Source organism: Hylaeus anthracinus, unplaced genomic scaffold (genome assembly GCF_026225885.1).
Source record: "Hylaeus anthracinus isolate JK02 unplaced genomic scaffold, UHH_iyHylAnth1.0_haploid 12001, whole genome shotgun sequence".
Taxonomy (NCBI): domain Eukaryota; kingdom Metazoa; phylum Arthropoda; class Insecta; order Hymenoptera; family Colletidae; genus Hylaeus; species Hylaeus anthracinus.
In genome coordinates this window covers 7,801,708-7,820,212 of record NW_026534348.1, presented here as the reverse complement: position 1 = coordinate 7,820,212, position 18,505 = coordinate 7,801,708, and the positions used below count along the sequence as shown (strand labels likewise).

Below are 18,505 nucleotides of genomic sequence, written 5' to 3'. Positions count from 1 at the left end.
TAGAATGAATAAAGTATTTTAAAGTCAGTCGGTAAGATACAACTACTAACAGCAATAGAGGGCAGTATGATCGATAAAATCGTTTATCACTTATCTCGTCATGTACTTAGTACAATGTGTTGGTATTAAATGCCTCGTATACACTAGTACAATAATTAGGTATATTGAATAATTAATGCTATGATATACACATGTGTAAAAAAAAACCATAGAAAAATCTTGTAATCTCATATGTGATTGAAAAACATTTAGAAAAAGAGTTTTCATAATTCCTCTGGTAGCCGTGATCGTCTAGTGGTTAGGACCCTACGTTGTGGCCGTAGTAACCCAGGTTCGAATCCTGGTCACGGCAATGTCTTGTCAATGAATGACATTGTCACGGCAGAGGTTTTTTTTTTATTCTTGTTCTTCCATCGCGTATACTAATCATTTAAATAATTAACGCTTATCTTAATGTCACTAGCATTATATGATAAATAAGACATTTTGTTTATAACGATACTGTATTTTTCAGTTTCGTTCTCGTCTATCGATGTATTTTCTTAAACTGTTTTTTATATTTGAAATCGATTTTGAGGTTGAATTTGTTGCAAATATTGTGGATTTTGCGTAAAGGAAATTTTATTTACAGAATACTAAGTATAGTTTTTTTAAATATAATTTATCAGAAAAATAATGCCGTAAACCACAATTCTCTATTATGGTTGAGTTCCATCTATAATAAAAAAAAAATTGAACGTGTACTTATGTACGCGCGTTGAAAATTATACTTCTTTTATGTGACTAAAATAAAATCTTATTGCTTATGCAAATAGATTATTTAAAGAGGAAACATGATAAAATGACTGATTGGATGGAAGATGATGGACATTAAATGCAATTAATAAAGGGTTTAGTTGAAGAACACAATTAAAATGAAATAATATTTATTTTTATACAGATTAACAAATATTAAAATAATCATTGCCATATAAAACTGAGTTAAAAATGTCAAAAACTAAATCAATCGGTTTTCATTGGTTCTTCTGATAATAATGAATGGGCGTGTGAGTTACAAGTGGTTTGTTAACTGAAATATGATACAAATAGTCTTGTAGAACACATTTAATTTTCTTCGACGTCCAAATTATAATACAGTACAGGCGCATCGCGAACGCTCTCAACGCGGCAAAAGAAGTATAATTTGAACAAATTTACAGACCTCGCGCACACGCAAGAGTTGAAGAGATTGAAAATCAAGCGACAGCTGTTAATACCTTGTAAGGTTATTTATTGCATTAATATCAACACTACAAGTTTACTACAATTTTTTGTCATTTATTCTCCTTATTGGCTTCGTTCTCTTTCATTGTTTTGTGACGCACTAAAAGTCAATTGTAACGGAACATTTTTTTGTTACTACAGTAAAGTCTCCTTAAATGCACAAATTTCTCTACGATAAATGCACAGAAACCATCCCCATACTGGGGGGTGTATCCTTTGAGGAATCCAGAAATTCGATCGTCGAGTAGTGTAACATGATCCGAGATCAGATATCTCGGTGAAACAATGCTAATACAACGATAAAACTCACAGACATACCATGATGTCTTCTTTATTCCCTGTCCTTCTCTATGTTCATCGCATTCCCCCTCCAGTTTTTAAGCTGTGTAACGGATCATATTTATTCTGTTACTTCCCAACCATTTCATCGCCTCACAGCATTTTTTCACCATATAATGGGACATGAATTTCGGCTGTTCGAAAATAAAAAGATTTTCGATCTTAAAAATTCTACCGATGTTTAACCTGGCGTCCGTTGATTCGCACCTGGCGCCGCGATCGAGGGAACGATCGGGGGGCACAGAGGAACGATCTAGTCGGTGCTCGTATACAGGGTGTCGCAAAAATGTTGTAACATATTGAAAGGAGTGGTTCGGGAAGTGATTTGAAACAACTTTTTCCTTAGCGAAAATGTTGTCCGAGACTTCGTTAAGCAGATATTAACAAAAAACCCCGACCAATCAGAGCGCGCGTATACCGTTGAAGCGGCTGCGGTAGCGTATGAGCGCAGCCGCCTAGCGCGTAGCCAACGCTCCACCGGCATACTCGCGTTCTGATTGGTCGAATCTTTTTGTTAATATCTCCTTAACGAAGCCTCGGACAACATTTTCGCTAAGGAAAGAGTTGTTCCAAATCGCCTCCACCCTGTATATACAGGGTGTCCCAAAAATGTTGTAACACCTTGAAAGAGGTGATGCAGGAGGTGATTTGAAACAACTTTTTCCTTAGCGAAAATGTTGTCCGAGGCTTCGTTAAGGAGATACTAACGGAAAACGTCGACCAATCAGAGCGCGTGTATGCGGTTGGTGCGGCCGTGAGTAGCGAAGGCTACGCGCTAGGCGGCTGCGTCAATGTCTTTCGATGCACGTCGAATCACTTGCTCGCGTACAAGTGTGACCGCTTAGCACATAGCCTTCGCTACCGCGGGCGCTCCAACGGTATACGCGCGCTCTGATTGGTCAAGCTTTTCTCTTAATATCTCCTCAACGAAGCCTCGAACAACATTTTCGCTAAGGAAAAAGTTGTTTCAAATCACCTCCCGAACCACTCCTTTCAATGTGTTACAACATTTTTGAGACACCTTGTATAACGAAGACAGGGCCGTAGCGCGGGCAAGCGTCGTGGGGAAGGTGCCTTCGCGTCGGTGGAGGGAGACACCACAATAGCGGGGCGACGTTCTCCAGAAGAGCCGCGCCGCCAGTCTCGTTCGGTGTGTGTTTATCGACGGTTGTAATAGCGCGGGTGGATTTGTCGCGGTGAACGGAGCATAGCAAACGCAAAGCCGCTCTACAGTGCGTGGAAAGCAAAAGCGTGTGCGTGTGTGTTTTCTTTTCCCTGTCGAGTCCTGTTACCCGTTTAATAAGAAAAAGGGAAAAGAAACGGGGACAAATGCGGTGACCGAGAGGATGTCACGCGAGTGAACCGTGCAAGAAGAGACGCCGTGTTGCGCGGGTGTCCTCGAGAACTCGACTGCAGATCTCCACAGACCGGTCGACGAAAATGCGGGCACGATACGTCGTGGCAGGTGAGTAAGGCCCCGGGCATGTTCGCCATTCGTGCGTCGTTCTTTCCTTCGTGTTCCTCTTTGCTCGATCGCCTCGCCGATCCACGATCTCTGGTCGCTACGAGTTTCGGGGGACGTGACGTTTTTCCTGTTCGATTACCTGAAACCCTTAGGTGTGCTTAGGTATTCGGTGAACGTTATTCGAGGTTCGAGCTATTCGGATCCTTGTATTATGCGTTTTGAATAGTTTGTGCACCGATCGAGTGCAGGCGTAAACCCGCTTAGGGATATTTCATTTATACCCTGTACGCCGTTTACGACACGTAACCGCGTTTACGAGTTGTTGTCAACGAGACGTAAAAGAAAGGATTCGATTAATCCTGTTTAATTAATCTGTCCAACTACAGCGATAACGTGAAGTGCTATTCTTAATCTCGCGTGACCTTCGAGTGACTCCAAAGTGAAAATATGTATCCGCTTGTGATACGTTTCTATTTGAATATTCGTTGATTTTTTGATAACGTCATGTGGATTATGAATCATTCGCATCGTGTTCATTGTCCTTTTCTCAAACTTTATTTTCGTTTAGAATATTGAAGTACTCGAATTTCGATTAACGATATTCGAGGTTCATTCGTAATATTCAAATGTCTATTCGAAAAGTGTTTAGATTCGTAAAGTTTGTATCTGGATATTTAACGGAGACAAAGTTTTATTCTAATCAACGCATCGCACGTAAATCAACGTATGTACGTTATTATACTGTACTGTATAGTGACGTTCATTGAATTGAATATTTAAAGTTTTATTTGCAATAAAGTTTAATGACTAGAGCATTTTATTTTATGTCATTTCATTAAAATAATGTAAGCACACAGATGCTATACAAACTAGTCTTACGTTAATCTATGTAAAAAAGGCGCGTTAAGATGTTAAGCGATATGTTAATACGTTTATGTAACGTATATGCTACATAAACCATATTCGGTTTAAAATCAATAAATAAATATATACAATAAAGTATAGTATAATATTTCAGCTTATTTAGTGGGTGTACAAGATAATATGCGTGTAGAGTATAACTTTTTAGAATTCGTATGTAGTACGGTCATTGATTGTTTATTACATCATCGTTTTGACCACAAGGATTCGTGGCGTTCATCAGAAACAAAACACATGATGCATACGATAGAAATACCGATATGAATGAAAATATAATTGCCGTACACGCAACGAAATTCTAACAATAGAACACATAATATTTACTTGCAAAAATACGGAACCACTTAACATTCTTTCGAGATAATACTAGTATGTATGTTGAACGATCATCCAATCGCAAAAACTATGCGTTAGTCTTGTGCGACCTATTCTTAATCTGGTTATTAGAATTTGTTCTCTTCTTAGCAGAGAAATAGCAGGATTTCTTGAAAATTTATTTTCCACTGTTGGTTCCATTTTTCTAAGATTCTTTTTGCTATATCAATCTGTGCATCTTCCTTTGGTATTCCAACATTACTGAGGTCTATATTTAGTGGTCTCTCGGTTTCTTCCAAACATGAATTTCTTGTTCTTTTTTTTTTTTTGTGATAAGTGATACATGGTTGTTTGTTTCTTTTACGTAGTTCATATTGCAGTTTTTGGATCATTGAGTTCCTGTCGTAGTGGTTGCAGATTCCTTGAAGGATCTTCTCGTTACCGAAACGTTAATATTCCCACGGTAACGTCGAAATAACATTTTTGAAAATAGAAATATTCCAAGTTGAATTGTAGTTTTCGAACAGCTATAAAATATTCGAACACAAAATGATTCGCGAAGGCCATATCCTACCGGAGATGTCGACGCGTGGTCGTTTCGACTGTGTCGAAATTAAATATTGCCTTAGTCGAATGGGAAAATATCGATCAACGAGCCGAGTGTCTCTATGGTTGTTAATTTCCTGTAGTTTCCGTGGCGCGCAGTACGCGTCACGTTTGTTGCTCAAATTTCAGCGCGAATCAACTGGCCGCGGCGTCGAATTCGTGACAGGTGGGGAGGGCCATCTTGCCAAACCGTTCCGCACACCTGATCGTCTACCTGAAGTACTGTTATACGTCCGCGTACACGAGGATCGTCTAAAATAGACGTCCGTTCTGCTTCATGGAACCTCTGGTAATATTCACGCGCGACTTTCCGTTAACGTTATCAACTCTTCGCCTCGTTTCTTCCATTTTCTAACTGTGTACGAACTTTTTGTGACGAACGCGTCCTCGTCAGTTGGACGTACGCGTGTTCTCTACCAAGTTTTCTCTCTCTGCTTATTATTCGCGCAACTTGTGATTCCAGTTTCCAGACAGGTGTAAATTGTTGGACGTATATTTCCTTCGGAGCGTTTTGTGACCGCGATTACTTTATTTCCATGTTGTCTAATTACTTCGGCACTTCTGAACGTTTGTCGAATGTTTGGTTACTGTTTGTGACATTTTAATGAACTTTTTTTTTTACAGAGGTGATGGTTGTTATGTATCGTGTAAAATATACAATAAAATATGGCACTGTTTAGTTTTGTGAGATAAATTTATTTGAAATAGCTATTATTTCAAATGAATCGATATTATTTTTGTTTTCAAGTAACTGTATTGAAAATGACGGTCCGAAATAAATTATTATTATTATATTATTTATCATGACTAGACTGTGGGTTTTGGGTATCTATGACGTGCAACAATATAGAAAACGTACATAAATAAAATATACATAACGTATTTTGAATGTATTCTACGATTAATGGAATAATAGCGTTATTTCGTTTTGCGTAAATGCATATTTCTGTTTATTGTATTAGTTTATATCACAATGCACGCATAACGACCATACAGTGATCGTACAGCAAATGCAACGTTCATTTATGTTTAAATACTAAAAAATAATTGTTTCATGAAATTTCATGTTGCGTAATGCAATGAGAGGTATTATTTGTGTTTGAAATATTATATCGTTGTACGCGGTAGATTTGTAGAACTCAAGGAGTGATTGTTCATGATGATGTAGAAATACGTCAGTATGTGTTTTTTTTTTTTTTGTATTTTTCCCATTTCCTGGTTGATTCCAAATTTTATCTATTAAAAATAAAAGTTCACGCATTGAAGGGATAAAAGGACTCCTTTTAATTCAACAATATGTATACCAATCATTTTTCAATATCTTTTTAGTTTAATAGCTACGTGAGCACGAATCAAATGGAAGGTTCTGATATAAGAGGTTCTTCCGCGAAGGAAATTTATTTGGATATATCTCAGCGATGTTTCATCCAGATTGGCGTTTGAAAATATTATTTAAGGCAAGAGCACCGTATAGTTGCATAAAAAAAAAGAGAATGTGTACGTGTCCACTAGGATTGTAATATAAAATTGCAAAAGTGACATGTTTGAGTAGCGAAACGTTTGTAAAAGTTGGATTTAAAAGTTAAAAATTAAATTCGCTAATGAAAACAAAACTGGAATTGATAACATTGATGAAAAATAACGAATAAACTAAATTATCTACAATAAATAGAAATCGCCTTATTTAATCATTATAAATAATTTATAATTAAATAATAGTAGTCTTATACGTGGATCGAAAAGTATAATAAAGGAGAAGCCACCTAAACATGCAAACAGTAGCGTGCGTTTCGACTGTTTTGAGTATAAAATGGAACTCGTTGCTCGACAATTCTTAGCCCTCGAACGTCGCAGTGATCTACGCGTATCGTCGTGTTTCACAAGCGGAGAAATTAAACTCGGAATCGCGAAGGCCTGATCGATAATGTTGGTGCAACGACCCTTCTAGACTCTTAAATCGTAAAGTAATCGCGAGAAGATAATGTCTCCGGGTCTGTTAGTCGCAAGGGGCTCTCCCCCCGTAAGCGTTGATCGAAAAGCTACAGTTGCGCAAACAAATTTTGCGAGCGCGTGAAAAATTAACGCGATAAACGCGAAGCATTGTACCCCGAACCCGCTCACTATAACACGCGGTACCTACATTCGTAAAGCAGACCAGTGGGATATCGATCGTTTTAAATCTTGCATCTTGCGTTGTTCGACGATGACTAACCATTCGAGCCTTCTCTTATACGTATACCAAACGGAAATATAGTCCCTCTATTGTACGACTTTTTATTGAATTTCATTTTAAACTCTTCAGGGATATTAACATATACGTGTACATTTGCATTTGTCGCAAAATTACCGTTATTTACAATCGCCGTATCTTTTAGAATTTAAAAATGTACGATATTAACACTAAACCTACCACGACTGGACAAATGACCGTTTTCAAATTTTTGTACATAGTTCTTGTATATAATATGTAAATTATACAAGGCCTACCAAAAATTATTCGACACCATTGTTTGGGTGTTTCCAGTAGTGCAATTAAAAAATGTTTTCGATAAAAGTTTATCGGTATGTAATGTGTGTATGTGTGCATGTAGTGAGCTACATGTTCGGATATTCTTAAATGCTGAAAAAATTTATTTTACGTGAAGAAGCGAAGGTCACCTTGACATTTTTAAATGGCATCATACGTATGACATATAATACCATATAATAGTAAACGATTCCACATTTGTTATCACAAATCAAGAAGAAATAGGTGTATTGATATTTTTGTAAGATAAAATTAGTAAACAAACCTGTCTGTATTAAATCATTATCTGATATTAACAATAAGACACGTTTTATGAAAGTATAACACCGCTTTTCCGTCATCGACATCAATGGAGCGATTATTTTCTTTCGTGAAAATATTAGACGGGTCCAGAGAAAAATCACAGCTTCCTTGAAACAATTCTTTTTGTTCCATATTACTACGATGATTGTTTCTTTCGTTAAATTTGTAATAAAAAATTAAGGAACCAATTCATTATTTGATATTGATACTATTATTAGATATAATTCATATTATTTTGATTTTCAAAAAACTGTATCGAAAATATCATGAAGATTATTTCTTTCGTTAAATTTGTAATCAACAAATAACGAACTAATTCGTTATTTGAAATTGATACTATTATTAGATATAATTCATATTATTTTTATTTTCAAATAAAATTCAAATAACTGTATCGAAAATAAGTTTCGAAATTTCTCGACGGACTTTGGGAAACTTGTATAAAGTAATCTAGAATTTTTTTCATAAATATTGACTATTTTCATATATTTCTCATACATCGTTGGGGACATTATGCAACGCGAAGACGAAAGTGCACGCTTTCATTGCAGCGTGAAATTTTGCTTTGCAGTAATTATTCTCAAACTTCGCGAGTTATGTACTTTCCATTCGTGGCGTCGCCTCTATGCGTAATTTCATTCGTGAAAGCCCGAAGAGTCGAGCGTCCCGCCGCCTCCAGGTGCAGGAATAGAGAATCAGTTTCTAAACTCGTCGCTCTCGATTATTGCTAATTAACCTAAGTGATTCTCGAGATTAACGAGAATCCGTTAGAGGCACTTTTCTTCGTCGGGACGGTTATCCGCACGTATTACGCGGGTCGGAATTCTTTGGCGAAAAATGCACGCCGAGAAATCGCGCCACCGAGCGTGAAACTGAAAAACTCGGGACACGAATTTCTAGCTAAAGGAAAACCATATTCCGACTCGTCTGGCGCAGGTGGAAGCCAGGTCGGTGCATTAACGTTGATCCCTTGCTTCACGCTCAGGTGCGTGCCTTGAACGCCGTCACACGCATGATCCACACGCATAAACGACCGCCATGCCGAAAAGGGGCCTTCGTGTTATCGTTATACCTGCTGCGACGACGCCAAGCGGACCTGAGGAAGCATAGAAAATTTTTTTTTTTTTTTTTTTGTTTTCTATAAATGCAGAAATTGAATTGAATTTGTTTGCAATAAAAAGATATAAAAGTTTTCCAAAAGGAACTTCTTGACACGTTGGTCGCTCAGAAATGGCTGACAGGACTTTTCATTATGAAACTAAAAGAATTAATTTGTATGCAGCAATTAAATTTGTATGAATTTGTTTGCAATAAAAAAAAATATAAAGGTTTTCCAAAAGGAACTTCTTGACACGACGTTGGTCACTCAGAAATGGCTGACAGGACTTTTCATTATGGAACTAAAAGAATTAATTCCGATGGTGGGACAATAATGAAAATTAATCTGGATAAAATTCGTAAATTTGGCGATGTTAAAGAATTAAATATTACGACAAATGTTAAATTATTTGATACCGAATAGTCTTAAGGGGTAACACCACTCTAGAGGCTGATAAAAATCTCCAAAAATCCCTTTGACAATTAATTTTAAGAGTATCGCAAAAGGAATAGAATTTCTTTGTTCTGAGTTTAGTTAACGGGTATTTAAGTATGAAAAAGAATCGTTGTATCGTAATTTTACTACAATATGGCGGCGACAGATCGAGTCGTCGAAATTGACTTTTTTTTAAACGCCTTCACGGGAGGACAGTTCTCTCGTTACTCGTTACGTAGAAGAATAATTTAATTTAAAAATACGCGTTCTTCAATTTGTCTTATTTTATCACTGGACAAACCAGAAGCCTGTCACGATCGTTTTCTGTTTCGTCTTATCGTCAGCGAAAGACGAGTCGACTAGCTTCCGTAACAGGTATCCCATTTTATTCGGCGCGGGCGAAATTTTACCGCCGTAACTGGAGACTACTGGTAACTTTCCGACGAGCGAAATTCACTTCGAATTCGTACAACGTTTGTCCTGCCCCACATTTCTTTGCTTTTTCACATTCCAAATATTTGTTACTGACATTTATTCACAACATTTAATAATGCATAGTAATTTATACTCTTACATTAGGTTGTCCGAAAAGTTTCTTTCGCTTTATTAATAAGTAATAAATGCACAATAGTTTATGTTTTATGTTACATTACTGAATTGTACACGATTCATTTCGCTCCGTTACTGTTACAACATGAATATCTATGAAATTAGATCGTCTATTTATATAAACACGAGCACAGAAAATAATTGAGTGCAACTCGCGAAAGAAACTTTCGGGACGACCTAATATTAATATTAAGTCATCCCGCGTGTCTATGCAGAAGACTCTTGTCAAAAAGAACCTCGAATGAAATAGTTTCAGGATACTACTCTAAACAGTCAATTTGGTATTCCCGATGCCTTCTGTAACCGTGTCACGTGTTTTCGATGAATGCGCAACGTCATCATTCCAGAAGATTTCATTTTTTCGAGATCATCGAGGCGCGACGTGCCCAGCTTTGCCCGTTTTATTTTCACGATGGATTTTTTTCGAAGCTTTGTCACGACGCCGCCGATAACAATTGCTGGCGAATAGAAAAACGGTAAAATCAATGACTCGCGATAGTAAAACTGACACGAATGATTCAAACAAGTACTTTCCGTTTCAATGAGCGACATAAACATTTCGCTCGAACAGATTGCATAAGTTCTATTTACATTTTTAATTTGTTCTTAAAATATTGTACTGCACCATTTTTTACTGTACTTTAATTGTACTGTGTGCTAAATACATAGCCTCTCCAATGAGCCATATCGTTATCTCAAACAATATGGTAAATGATACCGATACTAACGTAATGTGTATATAGAATGTTGTAGAACAGAGAAGTTACATTCCCCTAACGGTAGGTTTGATTAACTTTACTATACTTAACTGTATTAGACATTACTTCCTGGATTCTCTGGCTTCCTTATGCGCTTTGTACGAGGTAAACCGTTTCCTCGTTATTATGCTTGAAACAACTCGTACTATATTTTATTATAAGCGTCTCACTCAATATTGCTGAAACGGATGTCCGCGAAAAAAGAAGTCAGCGTTAATCCTCAAACAACGATATTACATTCTTCCTTTCATCTTTACCTAATTATAAGAATTTTTAATACCGTCGCTGTGATACATTAATTTATTACATACTTTACGAATTGTCTCATTCATTTCACGTTCATTTTTATTTTGATTATATTATACTGTTCGAAACAATACGTGCCTCAGGATCGTTTGCAGAAATTAGTTAAATTTATTTCGTTCGTTCGTATTGCGTCTATATCGCGCACAATTATAATAATACGAAAATAGAAAAGGTAATGAAATAGGAAAGAATCTATACGATGTGAAGCGTTTCAAGATGAAACGCGAAGAGAAAACCTGTAAAACTGGGGCTACCATCTCTGGATTGTGAGAAAAGGGGACAGAAGACACTCTTTTAAAAGACGACGATCCGGGAGCCAAAAGAAAGTAGTATAATTGTTTACACATGTGTAACTCAATAAACGTTAAATAAATATCACCTTATAGAGAATAACAAAACGAAACTTTTTTATATATACAGTTTATTCGTACGACGTTTAGTTTCAGAGATAAAAATTGAAAACTTAGAAGATCGCTTTCCTGAAATTCAATTTTTTTCAATGAAATTCTAACTTTTCAATTTTTATTTTTAAAACTAACAATAAGCGTCCTATGTATAAACTGTACACGTAAAAAGGTTTCGTCTTATCGTAATCTGTAAGCTGATATTCTTTATTAAATTAATTTATCGAATACAAACATTTCTTTGAGTTCATTTATTGAGGGTGTATACATATATACGCCCATCGTAGCCAAAGGGTTAATGAGAGTTAACTTGTCCAGATGCTTCCGTTTTGAGAGTATGCAAGAAACGTTATTTTTAAGAAAATCCTCACAAGGTATCAACTGTTGCTACCTCATAAATGCATTACCCTGTTTTGTTTAAAAGATGTTGAAATTTCAACCATTACATACGTTTGTCAATGCCGGGAAACGCAGATGGCGAGTTTGGTTATTGTCGGAACCAAGTAGTACGTAGGAAATTCTTGAATGTTCCTCAAATCTCGTGAAAGGTTCTCTTTTAAAGAACCCACGGGGAGCCAGGACACTGCCTAGAGTGCCTCTCAAGAGCCATATGCCGCGTTTAATGTCATTGTCTCCTCTGCCTTCTTACGTCTGCTTAACGTCACGTGTTATCCCTTTTTTTCCTTTCTTGAAGACAGAAACCAGATTTCCGATTTCGTGGAAATTTCTTCGGTCGAGTACGGGCCCATTATTCCCTGAAAATGGGGAATATTCATTTCACCGTCTCCAAATATTTAAATTTAAAATGTTAATAAGCAATATTGATTGAAACGTACTATTGTTACAACTATATGGCTCGTACTTGACATTGAAAATGAAAAGAATTAAACAAAGCTACCGTTAACGATATTAAAAAGTGATTAGAGATCGAGTAGAGAGTACGATCGATCTTAAACTTGATGAAACTAATGAAACAGATTCCGAACTATTGGATATTTCATATTCATGCTATAATCAAATTTCTTATATGGAATGAATGCATTGAAATATTATACTAGATTCTCCCGGTAGCTCCTGTAATTTAAGACGGATGTCGGCATACCGATCGAATCGCATTCGAGACTGATGTAACTAGATTTTCATTCGCTTCGCTTCTTTTCCGTGATAATCTCGTTTCGGAATTATTTCTTTTTTTTTTTCGTTTTGCAACGAGCGAAACTTCCACCAGACGAACCCGGATTCGCAAAATTTGACTCCACTAATACACAATGAATTCAAACATTTATTGATTTGTCTCGGACATCATTTGAACAAGCTCTTTTGTCGGTGTGTAGTCGGCATTACTTGTAATATGAATTTAGTTTTTAAAGTTAGCAGCTATTCAACAGATTTATATACAAATTGTATACAAATTTTAGTAATACATTAAAATTTTTGAAATTGGGATCTATCAGGAATAATATTCCTGAATTTTATTCATTATAATTGAGATTGTTGTTTGTATTGAATAAAAACTGCAATCTTAATTAAAATTATTATTTTATTCTTTTATATGGCTTTATTTTTCCTCGCATCTACTGCTTGGTAGAATTATTATTCTTTTAATTTAAATTAAAAATTTTTTAATTTAAATTCTTGTTTGTTTTATCCTATGTTGGAAAGTATTTAAATAAGATTAAAATCTGGTTACAGAGTTGTTGACGCGTAGTTTTCTTTGCATCATGCGGTTTAATCATATTAATTCCATATTCGTTGGCATTAATGAAGGCATGTCGTTTCCGATAGACGCTCCCGTCGTTGAACTTGGCTTCGTAGCCAGAATCTATATGCTGGCCCCATCCGATTAATTAAATCATTTACTCGCAACATTAATTACTCGCGCCTCGTACGATTCGTCGTGCTCAACTAGGGTTGCCAAATAAAAAATTCTGGTTCCGAGGCATGCATGCAGCCTAAAATGAAATAAAAAGAAACCTTTCAGCGGTACAAGCTTATCACCAAAATATCTTTAACTGCGCAAAATTAGGATAGACTGTAGTTTTAATTAAAACGGTGAAATAAAATGAAATATTTTTCGCTAACTCTTGGATCTTGAATTTTATTAATTTTTATACCGTATTTTTTAAACGAAATTGGGGAATATTTAGTTCTTTGTTTGTAACGATTAAAGAGGCGAGTTTTATGGAAATGATTTAGAGACAAATTATTTCAATCGAAACGGAGTAGGCAATTTTCTTAGATTGTAACGTTTCTAATGAACCAATCGAAGATATTTTCGCTTATTGACACTGTATTTATTAAACTTTGCAGTAAAGAAAGAAATTGCTCTTTGAACATTTAATAATGATAATATAATAAAAAATAGAAAATGGGTCATTCGATTCAATGTTTTTGATATCAAATTACTACATTAGCTTATACATATATATATATATATATATATATATATATATATATATATATATATATGTATATGTATATTAAATATAGAATACATGTTACTTCCTGGGTTGGAGCATGCAAGACCACCAATCTCATTAAAATACAATTTGCTGTATACCTTAAAAAGTCCGAATTTCGTTATGTTTTTATACATACTTAAATAACTTTTATCGCATCAAATACAACGTTTATTTTCAGATGATTTTATAATCTCTGTACACGTATGTTCATTTTACTTTGAAAAGCAAAATGTTTTTACGCTTTAAGTAGATTCCAACGTGTCTTTAGGGTGCCTAACTGTACTTAAGGTAAATGCGGTATTGTTCACGGTACAATTTTCATCGTTCTGTATCCTCCAGACGGTGGATTATTTAAATAACACAGAGAAAATTGTCTCCGTAGTCGTCGACCGTCAAAGCGTTCACTTTAATCGCGTATTCGATAATCGTTCGCTTCGATTCTCTCAGGTAAGGCTTGTAGTCGTCGACAAACATGCAAATTCAATCGAGCTTCGTCGAATAGATTTTTTAAATATTTGCATCGACAAATAGTTCCTTTATATCTAATGCATTATTGAAACTACTGATGAACAAAGACCTGATGGTCAAACGACCGTGAGTGGTATTTTACATTTATCTTTAGGCAAACGTGTGAGATCACGTTGCGATCTTCTTTAGACAGATTTTTCAGAGGTGTAAAATGTAATAATAAGTAGCTTACTTTAGATCGTATAGAGGTATCAAGGTAGTTGTTCCATGGATTTATTTAATGTAGGATTTTAACAAAACTTCACTTGATTGCTCTTTGGCTAAATATGAATTATACGAGCCTAATTTCGATTTAAATTGACCACCCCTGTTCGATGAAAAACGATATCAAAATTTTGTCGGTAACGTCGGTTTATATAACATATTGAATTTTCAGCAAGTTCTTAAATTGCGTTTTCATTTAATTTAAAACAAATTTAAGTGAAAATCTGTCGATGTTAAATATTCCAATTAAACCGCAAGCGAAAATATTAAAAACTAGTTTGCCGTCGCCATAAAACTCCATTAAAAAATTAATACATCCGCAGTACGTGCTGTTTTTTATTCCAGTGAAGTTTTAGATAGAAGTTCGCATAACGTTCATAAATATTTAAGACGCGTCTTCCGTTTCTTAACGCAATTTTCTATTCTCCAACGGAGACCTAGTACTCGACTTGTACTTTGATGCCCGTTGTTTCTTAAAAATGTAAATGCATGAGATTCGCATGCGTGCAACTGTTCGCACAAGTAAGCTTGTTGCACGTGCCACACATTGAATTGTGTTCCAGGATGAACGTACGGACGCGAGCGTCCCGGGGCAAACAAATCCTATCGTGGTGGCTGTTGAAACTGGCGTTATCGGGCCCAAGGAATTTCTGTGGCCTTTACAATTACCTTAAAATACACTTTTGACATGTAAATGCGTTTCGCGTGCGTTTAGATAAGCCGCACGATACCGAGACCGCATCTCGTATCGTGAATCACTTTGTGACTTCAATTTTTTCTAGGCATAGAAAAACTGGTTCCGAGGTTTAAGTGTATTAAATCGTGGCCCTTTCAGCGTTGTCAAAAGAACCACGACCAACGGTTTGAAAATTGAACAGGTTCTGATAACGTTGGACGAGTTGCATGAAAGCTTTTGGGAAGGGCCAATTTCTCAGAGGATAAATTTATTTACTTTGTTTTGTGGTCACTGCCAAGCCTTTTTTTATTAGATGAATAAATTCATTTAAAAATTGCTTTTTAGATATCTAAGGATGTTTCGATTGTTCATTTGTGAGTCTACTTCGGGAAATAAATCCTAAATGAAATGTAAAATAATAGGATGATTGGGAAATTTACGATTCTCAAGTAACCGTGTCTATTTGTCCAAGCTAGAATTTAGGATATGGTTATGTCATTTCTTACAGCGTTTTAATTAATAACAAAAGCTTTGGGATCTATAAAATAGACGTGTACATTTATTTTTCTTATATTTTTCGTGATGAGTTTATAATATGATTTCTGTATGTGTATCATTTCATTCGTTATATATAATAATATATATATATATATATATATATATATATATATATATATATATATATTCGTATGTACATATCTATGTAATTAATTTATGTAATGATAATACAATATTATATGTATATATTATCATTTTATATAGTAAGTTTCATATCATTATATATAGTATCATTTCATTCGTTATATATAATAATATATATATTGATACATATATTATCATCGTACGTGTAGTTTAATATATATTGTTTAAACTAATAATTCAATTATGTACATATAAATATACATGTATATGTATAATATAAGTATAGATAAATGATATTATATTGTATATACGTATGTACATATGTATGTAATTAATTTATATTTATATAATGCTAATATATTATTACATATTACATGATTATAAAATCTGTGTTATATTTTTTTACTCGGTGACACTATATTTATCAACGTTGCAATGAAAATGCAAATTGCTCTTTGACCATTTATCCACGAAAATGTTTGAAATATAAAATACATAGTGCATTTTAGAAATAATTTATAGATAAAGTGTTTTACTCCAGACAAAGTAATTAATTTTCTTAGATCGTAACGTTTCTAATGAACAACTTTTCTAAAGGATAACTTTATCCAAAGATGTTATGTGCGGTCCAGAAAGGAACATTGTTCCGCGTACCCTTGTACCACTTATTCTCACACACAGCCCTGTGCCAGATTTGATCAAGTAGGATCACAGCTAGTAGTGAAAAAAAAAAAGCGATACGTGTAGCGAATTACGTAAAACCTCCGCGCGCTCTACTCGTGATAATTTAAATTCTTCGAAATTCTGTCTTGTGATTGCATTTTATTTTTTTTTTTTTTTCTCCTTTCGTTGGTCTTGAAATAGTAAGTCAGCGTCGTCCTACTGTCGGGTTGAACGGCCCCCATTCAAATCGAAGCCCTAAGAGAACTTTCTGCGACGTTTGTAGAGCAGCTTTGATACGTTTGATTCGGAAAACCAATAGCTTCGCGAACAGACTCCTTTGGAAATCCTGTTCAACGGAACGTCGAGGTGTATGCATGAAACGATCGTCGTAGATTGTATTTACAATACGTCATACTTTTCCTTGTAAGTTTTGCTTGTAACGTGAAATTACTAAATTTTTATATCGTTTTTCATAAAACTGAGGTGGTCGATTTAATTGAAAATAGGATCATACGACTCATATACAATCAAAGAATAATCAAATGAAGTTTTGATAAATTCTATTAGGTTGTCCCGAAAGTTTCTTTCGCGAGTTGCACCCAATTATTTTATATGGTCGTGTTTCTATAAATAGACAATCTAATTTCATAGATATTCATGTTGTAACAGTAACGGAGCAAAATGAATCGTGTACAATTCCGTAATGTAACATAAAACATAAACTATTGTGCATTTATTACTTGTTAATAAAGCGAAAGAAACTTTTGGAACAACCTAATACGTATCTTTTAACAATGAAAGAATATTTTTAAAAATTGCGTTGCTATCTTTTGAAAAAAAATGTTCAAAAGCAGCCTTTCATTTTAGCTCGTTACCTTGTCGAATCCCCTTAAGCAATTTCAGATACACCAGCCGTACCGTTACGTGATTTTTTTACTTAAATTCCGTAAGTTTGTATGCGTCTACTGCGTTTACTTTTCGGTAACGAATGAACATTTAATAGAATTACGTAGCAGCCTCCGAAAAGAAAATTTCAAAAGCTGCCTTACATTTGGGCTCGTCACCTTGTCGCATACCCTTAAGCAATTTTAAATTCAGCAGCCATAACTTTGACGATTGAAAATGACTGTTTTGTTTACTTAATGGACCATTGTCCTACGCGTGAAAGGAAAAAGATTAGAAAAAAGATAGGAAATAGGAAAAGGGGATACAATGTAAGGGAAGGGGACAAATGTAAAAACCCATAAAGGTGTACATGGCAATAAAATGAATAAAATAAGAATAAATAAGATACAAAACTATTTTAATAATCTGTTTAATTTTCGGCTTTCAAACGATCCAATATCAAGTTACCATACTAGCCGTTTACAAATGTAAAGACCCATAAAGGTGTACATGGCAATAAAATAAATAAAATAAGAATAAATAAGATACAAAACTATTTTAATAATCTGTTTAATTTTCGGCTTTCAAACGATCCAATATCAAGTTATCGTACTAGCCGTTTACAAATTTTATGTGGCTATAACGATTTAAATAATGATTCAAAATTATTTCTACTGTTATGTATAAAAACATTAACATTCCACAATTGTTAGTTTAAATTTGGTAGATTTGTCGTCGAACGCGGTTACTTTTTCGTACTGCCACGGTAAAAACCATCGTATTTTGCAAGCCTTCGTCCTGTTGTATTCGGTTAAACAATTTCAGCTATAAATCATGCAAAGCTGCTCGGCGGGTGTCTCGAAAACATGTTGGTCGTGTGCACGAGACGATTCTTCTTTCTCGCTTAATTTTCGTGTCATCCTTTGCCGATGTGTCGCACTCATCACCAGAGACCCGAGTTCGTCCTCTTTTCTCTAAGGCAGTGTCTCTCAAACTATGGGGATCCGTCAATTTTTAAAAGAAAAAAAGGAAGAAATTATATAGCGAACTAATATATTCTCTTTCGACGTATCTCTGAGATCAAAATCAATAATA

At 35.1% G+C, this 18,505-nt stretch overlaps 1 protein-coding gene and 1 non-coding gene across 2 annotated transcripts in view; both read left to right on the top strand.

Moving 5' to 3' along the window:
* The window catches only part of LOC128891165 (protein crumbs), a 254,301-nt gene that overhangs the window by 200,609 nt on the left and 35,187 nt on the right, over window positions 1-18,505 (top strand). Inside the window, exon 2 of the mRNA XM_054150419.1 lies at window positions 2,732-3,067. Within this exon, the coding sequence (XP_054006394.1) occupies window positions 3,043-3,067 (25 nt within the window). The 5' untranslated portion in view covers window positions 2,732-3,042. The remainder of the gene's footprint in view (window positions 1-2,731; window positions 3,068-18,505) is intronic.
* Window positions 281-352, top strand: Trnah-gug (transfer RNA histidin (anticodon GUG)). The gene has a single exon. It is a non-coding gene; the product is annotated as a tRNA-His (tRNA).